This window comes from Myxine glutinosa, chromosome 2 (genome assembly GCF_964187855.1).
Source record: "Myxine glutinosa chromosome 2, kmMyxGlut1.1, whole genome shotgun sequence".
In the NCBI taxonomy this organism is placed as follows: Eukaryota; Metazoa; Chordata; class Myxini; order Myxiniformes; family Myxinidae; genus Myxine; species Myxine glutinosa.
In genome coordinates, this window is record NC_136262.1 from 127,178,113 (window position 1) to 127,190,849 (window position 12,737).

At 41.4% G+C, this 12,737-nt stretch overlaps 1 protein-coding gene across 5 annotated transcripts in view; it reads left to right on the forward strand.

The window, feature by feature from the left end:
- LOC137421285 (receptor-type tyrosine-protein phosphatase delta) overlaps positions 1-12,737 on the forward strand; it is a 638,902-nt gene that overhangs the window by 157,600 nt on the left and 468,565 nt on the right. For 4 of the 5 annotated variants that reach the window (XM_078771624.1, XM_068107181.2, XM_068107180.2 and 1 more), the window contains one exon: positions 9,364-9,513. In XM_078771624.1, the coding sequence (XP_078627750.1) occupies positions 9,364-9,513 (150 nt within the window). Of the gene's footprint in view, positions 1-9,361; positions 9,514-12,737 lie in introns of all 5 variants that reach the window. The other variant, XM_078771626.1, reaches the window with a different exon arrangement.

Genomic DNA, 12,737 nt, shown 5'->3' on the forward strand with positions numbered 1-12,737 from the left:
CCACACTCACTTCAATCACACTCCTCCCTCCAGGTCTTTAAAACAGCTGTTCACCACCATCTCTTATCTTCCCCCATCCAAAACCTTGATCTTTTCTACCCCCGCTTATTCACCCCAGATCCACCTTGTTTGAAATTCCAACTTCTTTCCTGGAAGTCCTGGCAGTGTCCATATGTTTTATACCTCTCCCACCCCCACCCCCTTCCCATGCCTCCCCCCCCAAAGCCCTCTCCCTCCCACAGTTCTCTCGATGTCTCCATGTCTCTCAGTCCCTGCTCTCAAATGTTGTGTTTGTGTCCTTCCCCCTCTCTCCCCATCTTGTCTACCGCTCCCGATGTTATTTGTTTTATGTGTCTGTTTGTCTTTCTGTGTGATTAATGTTCGCTCTTTCACGAGCCTCGATCTTGTATACACAAAAAAAACAAAAAAAACCCCACCTGGCTTTAATTCATCGGGATTCGAACTCAGGACCTCCGGATCCCAAGCCCGCTACCCTAACCATTAGGCCACGTTAAAAATGTATAATAAAAGTAGAATCCGAATCTGAAAAGATCACGACCGATTTCCCTGGGTGGTGTAAATTAAAATCACACATACTATAATTACCTTTAAAAGAGTGAAAAAAATTAACTTTGGAGCCATTTTACCTCGTGTCTCGCAGAGGCTGTTATTTAATTATTTAATTTTAAAATGTGTTCCTAACTACAACAATATTTTTTTTGCAAAGTTTGTGCCTCCAAATAAAATTGCATTATCTAGGTAGGCCTACAACGAGAATGGAAATGTGATCTTTGTGTGAAGGACAATTTTAAAGCTTGCCAGACATGGAGATGCACTTAATGCAATGCGTTCGGTAGGAGACTTGCATTCTATTGTCTGCAGCTTTTTAAAGACTCATAATGATTATACTTTCCACAAAAAGACAGTAAATTCTCATCAAAACATGCAGTAAGCACATCATTACTTTAGAGACACAAAATGTGATGGTGATTGAATGTGTCGACACAAACATACATGGCTGCTGTAAATTTTTCGTGCATGGATGTTGATGTATATCTTGGGGAATGTTTTCCTTGTACACCGGAGGCTCTTACACTCAAGCCAGCTCGGCTGATGTCTTGATAAGTGTTCCTAAGTGATCATAGACTATAATCTCATGAAATGCAGGCATGTTGTGAGATTGTGGGAGTGATATCGGCCCATAGCATTGTCAAATTTCATGGCAGTGGCTTGTCCATCTGAAGGCTTGAGCGGATGGATATCAGGGATTGTGTGAGGATACTGCCATTAGAAGATGTCATCCCTCCAAAGGTCACATTGCTCTTGTGTGTGAAGCTCGGTTTCAACCTCGATGGTTCGCAGCGAGCCTGCTTGGTCAGTCAAATGAAATCGATGATTAAAAAAACAAAAAACATATATGTATATAATTATATTTATGCAACAATAACTAGATGGTGTTCATAGAATACTTACCCTGCGCAGTCAACTTGTTGCGAGCCAACTCTTCTGTTTTTGAGCATTTTTTTCTTTGATCCAATATGGCTGCCAGACCACGTGAGCGATGACATCATAAATTTATATTCTCTAAATAATTGTTGCAGAGATCACGCTCAATACATTTCAAACTGATCAGACTAAGCGTTGTCCCTGTCGAATTATGACGTCATAATTATGGCACCAATGACGTCATCGTTAACAACACCTATTCCCCATATGGAGTTCTTTACAATGAGCCATGTTAAAAAAAAAAATCCGTGCTGCGGTTTTGGAGATGTGGAAGTACAACATTTTTCGGGTTTTCCAAGATGGCGCCTGTACCACATGACCTATGACGTCATGATTATCATTAAAATATTCTAAAGGAGGAGGCGCTCCAATGGTGGAAATTTCGTGTCCATCAGCCCAACAGTTGCTGAAAAAAAGTAATAATGATCGGATGGATAAGTGTTGTATTTGTCGAATAATGTTGTCATAACGAAGGCACCGATGACATCATCATTAACATATATTATTCCCCATGGGGAGTAGTTGATAAATGAGCCATGTTTCAATTTTTTCCATGGAGTGGTTTCAGAGATATCGAGGTGGGGATTTTTTCCACGATGGCGCCTGTACCACGTGACCTTTGACGTCATAATACTCATTACAATATTCTACAGGAGGAGGCCCTCCTATGGTGGAAATTTCATGTCAATCAGACCAACGTTTGCCAAGAAAATAAATTTTTAAAATGCAGACACGTAACGCACACCGGCACACGTACTTAACTGAATGCTTAACCCCGCTTGTCACTTCGCGAGCGCAGGGTAACTCGAACAACACTCGGTACAGAGCATACCTCCACCAGGCTGAACTGTATATATTTTGTATCCCACTGATAGGCCGGATCTGTATCTGGACCTGAACCAAAGTCTCATTGGCTTATTCTCGTGACCAAACGAACTCATCCACCAAGTTTTATCATAACCCGTCCACTACTTTTTGGAAATATGCTACCTATCGTTTTTGGACCATTCTCTCAAAGGTGAAGAATATCTTTAAAATATATATATAAATTCTCGTATCCGGATCTGCTTTCAGATCTTCACCAAAATCGAATCAATTCTTCCTTGTCACACTCCGCAATCAGTCCGCCAAATGACATCCGCGTCCGTCCACAATTTTTTGAGAAATCCTGCTCACAAACACAGACAGGAGTGAAAACATAACCTGCATCCACCTTTGGTGGCGGAGATGACTATGGATAATGATTAATGAATGACACAAATACTCCACAGCAATGGAACATGTATTTGAGTGTAATTTTAGTAAAAGAAAATGTGTTCCCGTTTCCTGCAAAATGTTTGATTTTTACCCAGATAAGTGATGTACTTTTACGAACACTGCACGTCGACAGTTCTAGGAAGACAGACATCGGCCTGCTGTGAAAATTGATGCATATTTTACTTTGTGTCATGGGTGCTTTGTCGTGTGAAGTTGCTTTATGAATCTCGTGGTTTGCTAAATCACTGTCAAAAGCAGCACTTATTGCATGTGGACAGAACAACCAAACAATGAATCAACATATCAGGAATGTAAACATCGGGGCGATACCCCTGGTGCTCACCTGGTAGAATAAACAGTATACCGCACCGCCGAAGGGTATTTTAAACCAATTTCTATGGTTGCTCGAAGAAAGGGCATCATGTGGAATCATACTAACATAATCATAAGACTTTAAACAAATAAACCGAAAAAAATACCTATTATGGGGGGAAACCCCACCTCCCTAACCCCATATACCTCCTAAGACCCTAATTTTTCTAATGCCTTGAACAAACTTTGGTACATCACGGGTGATTAAGGTTGTGGTGAAGTTTCATCGAAATTGCATGTGTAGCTTCTGAGAAGAAAGCAAATACCTATTTTGGGGGGCAACCCCCCGTTGACCCCTAAAGGGGCAGATTTTTTAAATGCCGTGAACAAACTTTGGTACATCACGGGTGATTAAGGTTGTGGTGAAGTTTCATCGAAATTGCATGTGTAGCTTCTGAGAAGAAAGCAAATATCTATTTTGGGGGGCAACCCCCCGTTGACCCCTAAAGGGGCAGATTTTTTAAATGCCGTGAACAAACTTTGGTACATCACGGGTGATTAAGGTTGTGGTGAAGTTTCATCGAAATTGCATGTGTAGCTTCTGAGAAGAAAGCAAATACCTATTTTGGGGGGCAACCCCCCATAGACCCTTAAAGGGGCAGATTTTTTAAATGCCGTGAACAAACTTTGGTACATCACGGGTGGTGAAGGTTGTGGTGAAGTTTCATCGAAATTGCATGTGTAGCTTCTGAGAAGAAAGCAAATATCTATTTTGGGGGGCAACCCCCCGTTGACCCCTAAAGGGGCAGATTTTTTAAATGCCGTGAACAAACTTTGGTACATCACGGGTGATTAAGGTTGTGGTGAAGTTTCATCGAAATTGCATGTGTAGCTTCTGAGAAGAAAGCAAATACCTATTTTGGGGGGCAACCCCCCGTTGACCCCTAAAGGGGCAGATTTTTTAAATGCCGTGAACAAACTTTGGTACATCACGGGTGATTAAGGTTGTGGTGAAGTTTCATCGAAATTGCATGTGTAGCTTCTGAGAAGAAAGCAAATATCTATTTTGGGGGGCAACCCCCCGTTGACCCCTAAAGGGGCAGATTTTTTAAATGCCGTGAACAAACTTTGGTACATCACGGGTGATTAAGGTTGTGGTGAAGTTTCATCGAAATTGCATGTGTAGCTTCTGAGAAGAAAGCAAATATCTATTTTGGGGGGCAACCCCCCGTTGACCCCTAAAGGGGCAGATTTTTTAAATGCCGTGAACAAACTTTGGTACATCACGGGTGATTAAGGTTGTGGTGAAGTTTCATCGAAATTGCATGTGTAGCTTCTGAGAAGAAAGCAAATACCTATTTTGGGGGGCAACCCCCCGTAGACCCTTAAAGGGGCAGATTTTTTAAATGCCAGGAACAAACTTTGGTACATCACGGGTGGTGAAGGTTGTGGTGAAGTTTCATCGAAATTGCATGTGTAGCTTCTGAGAAGAAAGCAAATACCTATTTTGGGGGGCAACCCCCCGTAGACCCCTAAAGGGGCAGATTTTTTAAATGCCGTGAACAAACTTTGGTACATCACGGGTGATTAAGGTTGTGGTGAAGTTTCATCGAAATTGCATGTGTAGCTTCTGAGAAGAAAGCAAATATCTATTTTGGGGGGCAACCCCCCGTTGACCCCTAAAGGGGCAGATTTTTTAAATGCCGTGAACAAACTTTGGTACATCACGGGTGGTGAAGGTTGTGGTCGAGTTGCACCAAAATCGTGTGTGTAGTTTCAGAAAATAAGCAAATATCTATTTTGGGGGGTCAAACCTGGACCCATTTTGCCCCCCCGTATACCCCTTTAGACTTTGATTTTCTTAGTGCTGTGAACAAACTTCGGTACATCACGGGTGGTGAAGGTCGTGGTGAAGTCTCATCGAAATAGTGCGTGTAGTTTCAGAGGAAATAGCAAATTCCTATTTTTGGGGGTCAAACCTGGACGCACTTTCACCCCTGTAAACCCCCTTAGACCCCGATTTCTTTTTAATGCCGTGAACAAACTTTAGTCAACACAACAAATATCATTTGTGCCAAATTTGGTCGCAATCCCATCAGCGGTTTCGGAGAAGAAGTTTCAAGTATTTACGGACGGGCGGACTGACGGATTGACGGACGGACAACGCGCCATCGCATAACCTCACCTGAAAATGTTCCAGGTGAGCTAAAAATCATTTGGTTGCATCTCTAGAAATTTATTTTAAGCCACATTTGTATTTCTTTTCACCTATCACATCACTTCTGTGGTGAAGACGTTTAGCGTTTACTGTTTTATTACTCACGGGGTGGCCGCAGGCCGAGCGCGTGAGTATTGCGACGATCATGTCTGTGTGTTTGTCTGCAGAATGACTGGACAACGGGGACAACTAGAATCGCCAAGTTTGATACAGAGCTTGATATTGTGAATGTCTCAAATGAGTTCAATTTTGAGCTCAAAAGGAAAAATATAAATTTAAATTTAGTGCTGGACAATATTTACTCCCAGGGGCTGGCGGGATGATATAGGTACACACGCACTAGGTACACGCACTCACCTCCACCTGTCTAGCCTGGGTTTGAATTCATCAATGTGTGTACCGTCCCTCGGGTGGACGTTAAGCTGGGCGTCCCCTCTCTGGCATTAGTTGGTGGAGGTTAAAGATCCCAAGGTGCCTTCGCGGAGAGTACATATCGCCAGCACCCTAAATAAATCCCAAATTCCTGCCCTAACTACTCCTAAGATGGCAATGGCAAACCACCAGGTGTAACCCTTGCTCAGGAAGTTCCTTCGATGGCACCTTCGCCCTGTGAAGTGCATGGTACATCAGAGAGACAGTTACTCACACTGCGGCTATGCGACAGTTTAGTTTGGTCCTCTCTGGGGGTGGTATCCACCAAGAGAAAATATCAGTGTGAGCCGAGCCATCACCTACATCAGGTGTGTTATAGTTATCATGTGACTATTTCAAACTTTGTTTCGGGTTTTTCAAATCTTACATTGTGTGACACTTGTCTTTAGTTTGAATTGTCCGCTCACACATTAATTTTGTCTGCTTGTCCCCTCTGTTACCTTGTCGTGTCTACATGTGTCTACTTATTATTTTAATTCCTTGGCCAAATAGTTGGTGGTTGAATTCAGTTGGCCTGTTTTACATTCCCATCTGATCTGAAATGATGACTCATTATGCTCAGAACCCAGGTTCAAATCTCACATACTACTTGTATTTTATTTTTTATTACCCTCGCCAGAGCAAGGGTATTGCATTTCAGTCCATTAGTTTGTTTGTTTGTCTGTCTGTTTGTTACTTATTTTGACATTATTCTTATTATTATTTTTTTGACAAATTTGACCAAAAACTTTTTTTTTTTAAAGTATGTTGATCACTCCGGTTTGTGTGTTTGTGTGTCCGCTCACTTATACTTGCCTACAGGTCACAATTTTAAACCGATCAGCACAAAACTTCACCAAAGTGTGTAGAGTTCGTAGTCCGACAAAATCCTCTTTATTTTTTGAGGTCAAAAGGTCAACATAGGCCAAAGGTCAACCACTTTCTTCAAATTTCTAAAACCATCAATTTTCATCCGATTGACTTGAAATTTGAATATGATTTACATATCAGCTAACTGAATTCAACCATCGGCTATTTTTGAGACCAACATAGGCCAAAAGGTCAACATAGGCCAAAGGTCAACCACTTTCTCCAATTTCTAAAATTCGCAATTTTCACCTGATTGACTTGAAATTTGAATAGGATTTTCATATCAGTGAACTGAATTCAACCACCAACTATTTTTTTTAGATCAACATAGGTCACAAGGTTAACATAGGCCAAAGGTCAACCACTTTTTTAAATCTCTAAAATCCTCAATTTTCATCCGATTGACTTGAAATTTGAAAAGGATTTTCATATCGGTGAACTCAATTCAACCACCAACTATTTTTGAGGTCAACATAGGCCAAAAAGTAAACATAGGCCAAAGGTCAACAACAATTTAAAATTTCTAAAATCCTCAATTTTCATCCGATTGACTTGAAATCTGAATAGGATTTGCATATCAGCTTACGGAAACCAACCACCAACTATTTTTGAGGTCAACATAGGCCAAAAAGTAAACATAGGCCAAATTTCAAAAATTGTCAATTTTCATCCGATTAACTTAAAATTTGAAGACGATTTGCACATATGGTCACATATGTGAAAATTTGGTCACACGATTTGGTCACATAATTCAACCACCAATTATTTGTGAGGTAAAAAGGATGCTCTACTGCTGGGGTTCTTAACCTGGGGTATCCATACCCCTTGGGGGTATGGGGACCAAAAGCTGGGGGTATGGGACTCGTAATAAATTACAATAATAAATTTAATGAAATATCAACTTTAAATATATAATTAATATGGCGAAGGCGAAGAGGGCAATGAATGTGTTGGTTCCCTTCACAACTACGTATCTCTGCATTATTGAACCTGAAATCAAAGTGGAGAAATCGACTTGATGTGTCCGATGATATGCGAGTGGCGTTGTCACAAACTGTGCCCGGAATCCATATTCTGATTGCACGAAAACAGCAGAAACAATCTCACTAGATTAGTAAAACGGCTTGCATAAAACTTGCATGTTTTAGTTTAGTTTAGTTTGTTTTGGTTCTTTGTTAACAAGCAAAGAAATAAATAGGGATAAAATCCTAATGATTTTCTTTCCTGTTCTGTTCCTAATTATCCATATGTAAAACGAAGCTATTGAGATATTTTGAAGTCACACTGGAACCTAATGGGACTGGTAATCAGGCGTGGATCTCCGAACTTGGCCCATTTTCTGGGTAATAAGTTACCAATTTCCATCCAAAAAAATAGGCAATTAAAGTAAAAACACCCCTCCGAATGCACCACAGAGCACCTAGAAATCAAAAAAATTCGAGAGGGACATGCCCCCAGTCCCCCCTATGCACACGTTCGGTGTGCCTTGGTCAGTCAACAGTCTGGCGAAGGGGGTATGGGGACATCGTGGGCAATCCGTTGGGGATCTTGACAGGGAAAAAGGTTAAGAACCCCTGCTCTACTGAGTGCCATTCTACTTTGTTCTCTTTTGCCAAGTGTCGCTCTACGAGTGATTTTTCATTTGTTTGTCTGCACAGAATAAATATGATTTTATCTGCAACCGTTGGTCCGATTGACAGGAAATTTTCACCTTACTTAGGTGCACCTCCTCCTGTAGAATTTTTCGTGGTAATTATGACATCATAGGTCACGTGGTACGGGCGCCATCTTGGAAAAACCAAAAAACTTTGCACCTCTATATCTCTGAAAGTGCTGCATAGGAAAAAAATGAGACATGGCTCATTGTAAAGAACTCTCTATGTGGAATAAAATATGTTAATGAAGATGCCATAGGTGCCTTCATTATGACGTCATACTTCGACAAGTACAAAAGTTAATCCGATCAAGAATTTCTTGAGCGTCATCAAGAGATAAATTGGTGGAGAAAAAAAAAATGATGACCTTATCGGTCACGTGCTGCGGCCGCCATATTTGTTTTACAAAAAAGCCATAAAACCATTAAAAACACGTCCTGGCAAGGGTCTGCAATCTCTGCTCTTTCTGGTATTATATTATTTTCTTGTCTGTGATTTATTTACAAGTTCCACTTTGAACCTTGTAATAAAGTTAAAAAGAAAAAAATTGTGAATGTCTCCCTCTCCTTGATTAACAATTCCTTTCTACTCCGTTGTTATTGTCTCGGCCTCTCACCCCGCTGTTGTCAGATTTTCTATGAGCCTCGATCTCCACAAAAAAAAATGGAAATTTTGAGAATTATTTTGAGGATATTGAGGATGATTTGGTATTTAAAAATATTCTTCTTATTAAATAATTTCTGCCAGTTATTTCATTCTCTGTGATGCTGAATTGTCATGTTTTGATTTGTAGAGGTATTTAATGAATGATTTAGGGTTAGGGTTAGGGTTAGGGTTGTTAGGGTTAGGGTTAGGGTTAGGGCTGTTAGGGTTAGGGTTGTTAGGGTTAGGGTTAGGGTTAGTTCGGGTAAGGGTTAGTCTCTCCTTTACATCCACCAGATCCTGACCCTAACCCACCATTTATTTGACACCTAAACACAGAAATGTCCTTATTCTCGATTTGAATGTTTGTCAAAATAAGACAGTCATTATGATGATTCTTCTAGTGATGATTATGCAGGTGGAGATTTATACTTTTCATTCTAACCAGATGTCATATCTGCTTCCTCCAACCACCTCCCAACTTGTCCTCAGCAAAGCGCCCTGTGACTTTCCGTCACCCTGGCAACGATCCTCTTTTGACCCTTGTCATTATGCCTCAGCCGTCGTCTGGGCGATCACAATTCTGCAGCCACCTTCTCTTTGGCCTCTTCTTCATCTTTGCAGTTGGCTCACAGGCTGAGAGTGAGTCCCTTAATAATTAGGACCTATGCGGTTTGTTTATTTTTTTTGTTTGCGCGCAATATCTCCAGAGATATCTATTGATTTATTTATTATTTGCTTAGATATTTATTATTTATTCATTTATTGTAAAAACACCAAAAAATGATTGATACCTGCTTTTGTCACATAAAATATTGACTGTAACATTGAGCCAATAAAGTATAAAGGTATGTAAGCTGAAAAACCAACCACAGTCTTAAAGACGAGCATTCATCATGCTTTCGGCCATTCCCAGTAGCACTGCCAGCCATGCGGCACCCAGTCGTAACCCCCATCAACCCCTCAACCCCAATCTACCTCTGAACCCCCATCTACCCCTCAACCCCCACAACCAGCCATTGCACTACACACATTGACACAGCCAGCCAACCTTTTTTTTTGTGACCCACAATACCATTGCCAACCATTCTGTCACACATTCATTGCCAGCCATTCAAACGACCGCAGGAATGCTGCCAGCCATTCATCCAACCATACCAACATGGCTAGCTATTCAGCCAACCATATTATTACTGCCCACTATTTAGCTTTTCATAGTAACATTGAGGTACCCATATTGCCAGCCATCCGAACAGCCACAGTAATGTCGACTCATTCAGAGCCATTCAGCCATTCATAGTAATGTCACCAGCCATTCGGCTATCCATAGTGACTCTGCCAGCCAATGAGCTCCCCACATTGACACTTCCAGTTACCAAGTGACCGAGAGTAATATTGCCAACTGTTCGGTCGATTATTCGGTGCCAGAGATTCACCATCCGTTGTAACGCTGCTAAACATTCAGGCATCTATATGGCAATGCTGCCAGCCATTCTTCCATTCATTGTAACACTGCTAGCCATTCTTCCATTCATCGTAACACTGCTAGCCATTCTTCCATTCATCGTAACACTGCTAGCCATTCTTCCATTCATCGTAACACTGCTAGCCATTCTTCCATTCATCGTAACACTGCTAGCCATTCTTCCATTCATCATAACACTGCTAGCCATTCTTCCATTCATTGTAACACTGCTAGCCATTCTTCCATTCATCGTAACACTGCTAGCCATTCTTCCATTCATCGTAACACTGCTAGCCATTCTTCCATTCATCGTAACACTGCTAACCATTCAGTCATCTGCAGTAACACTGCTAGCCATTCAGTCATCTGCAGTAACACTGCTTGCCATTCAGTCATCTGCAGTAACACTGCTAGCCATTCAGTCATCTGCAGTAACACTGCTAGTCATTCAGTCATCTGCAGTAACACTGCTTGCCATTCAGTCATCTGCAGTAACACTGCTAGCCATTCAGTCATCTGCAGTAACACTGCTAACCATTCAGTCATCTGCAGTAACACTGCTAGCCATTCAGTCATCTGCAGTAACACTGCTAACCATTCAGTCATCTGCAGTAACACTGCTAGCCATTCAGTCATCTGCAGTAACACTGCTAACCATTCAGTCATCTGCAGTAACACTGCTAACCATTCAGTCATCTGCAGTAACACTGCTAACCATTCAGTCATCTGCAGTAACACTGCTAGCCATTCAGTCATCTGCAGTAACACTGCTAACCATTCAGTCATCTGCAGTGACACTGCTAGCCATTCAGTCATCTGCAGTAACACTGCTAGCCATTCAAGCATCTGCGGTGTGAGTTTACCAATTTTGAATGTCATCAGAATTAAGAATTTCTTTAATCACATTCACATTGCTAGTTGTCCAATGTCCATCTATTGTGTTATACAATTTCCTATTATTCAGGTACACCATTGTGAATCACCGTATAAAATATAAATGATTGGGCGTCTGCTACTTCACAGCATCGCGAAGCTGTTCCCAATCGGTTGAGAATTTCGTTCTGAACCAAATTCGATTTAATGTTCATCAATATTGGATGATGTTTGTTACAGTTATTGTATTGCAGTTCAGGGTTCAGTTCAGGGATATTGCAGTATCCCTGGTGTTGGGCTAGCGGCTAGGGTGCCGGCTTAGGATCCAAGGATCCTGGGTTCGAATCCCGGTCGATCGCTGAATTAACGCCAGGGGGGTTGACTCAGCCTGTCATCCTTTCGAGGTCGGCTAATTGAGTACCAGTTCACTGGTAATTCCCTGTTTGTCGATAAAGGCGGCAAAAAGGGTTAGCGTCAGGAAGGGCATCCGGCCGTAAAACATTGCTTCAAATAGGGGACCGAAAAATAACAACAACCACGGTTCCCGAAAAAGGCCAACCCCCGCTTTGCGGGGAAAAATGGCCTCTAAAGGTGTTTTTTTTGTTTTTTTTAGTTCAGGGAGCAGTAGAACCTGCTTTAACATGCAATGGTCTCAACAATCACCTTCGTCACATGATCACAATGCTGATAACGCAGATAAAGTACATTTTAATATAACAATTTACGAACAAAAATTCCTTCACCGAGTTATCCCTATTTATAGAAAATCTTTGGGTTTCTTTTTCAGGAGTTGTTTTGTCAATTTGACATTCTTCCTGGATCTTTTTGAACAAGAGTATTGCTCTGTTGACATTTAGTCCATTAATTTTTTTGAGTATCGCTCCAATAACTTCCGGTGCCCATTCTGCTCACCGATAAAAGTTATTGCAAAGTCGGAAAGGTCCGTATGCGGCAATTGTGATCAATCCAACTCTTTTCATACATAGGAAATGCTTCTCATTCTGCAGACATGAAAAGTGAGAAGCCTGAAGAGATAAATGGGTTAGTGACATACAGGCAATCAGCTTCTGGAACTCATGACCTCTTGCATCAACTGAGCATAGCAATAACTATCAAAACAAATATTCAAATGGGACATTTATTTGGATAATTGGTATAAGAAGAAGACGATCTAATAAATAAAATTCATCCGATGTCTGTATGTCCGCGTTTTTTGCAAAGACCGCTGGGCCGACAACTACCAAATTTGGCACACAGACCAACTCCGATCTGGGGATTGTCCGAAGGGTATTCTCATCCACCACCTCAGCCGTTAAAGATCTTGAAGACCCCGAATACCCCATTTCACATGCTTGAGAAATTACATTACATGCTTGAGAGAAGACTTTTTACATGCTTGGGAGATAAGATCCCTTATGGACCCCTAAGACTCTTTAAGACCCCAAAACATCCTTAACACCCTTTAAAACCCTGAATACTCCAAAGGCCCTTTGTAACCCAAAGATCCGTAACACGTTTGAAGACCCCT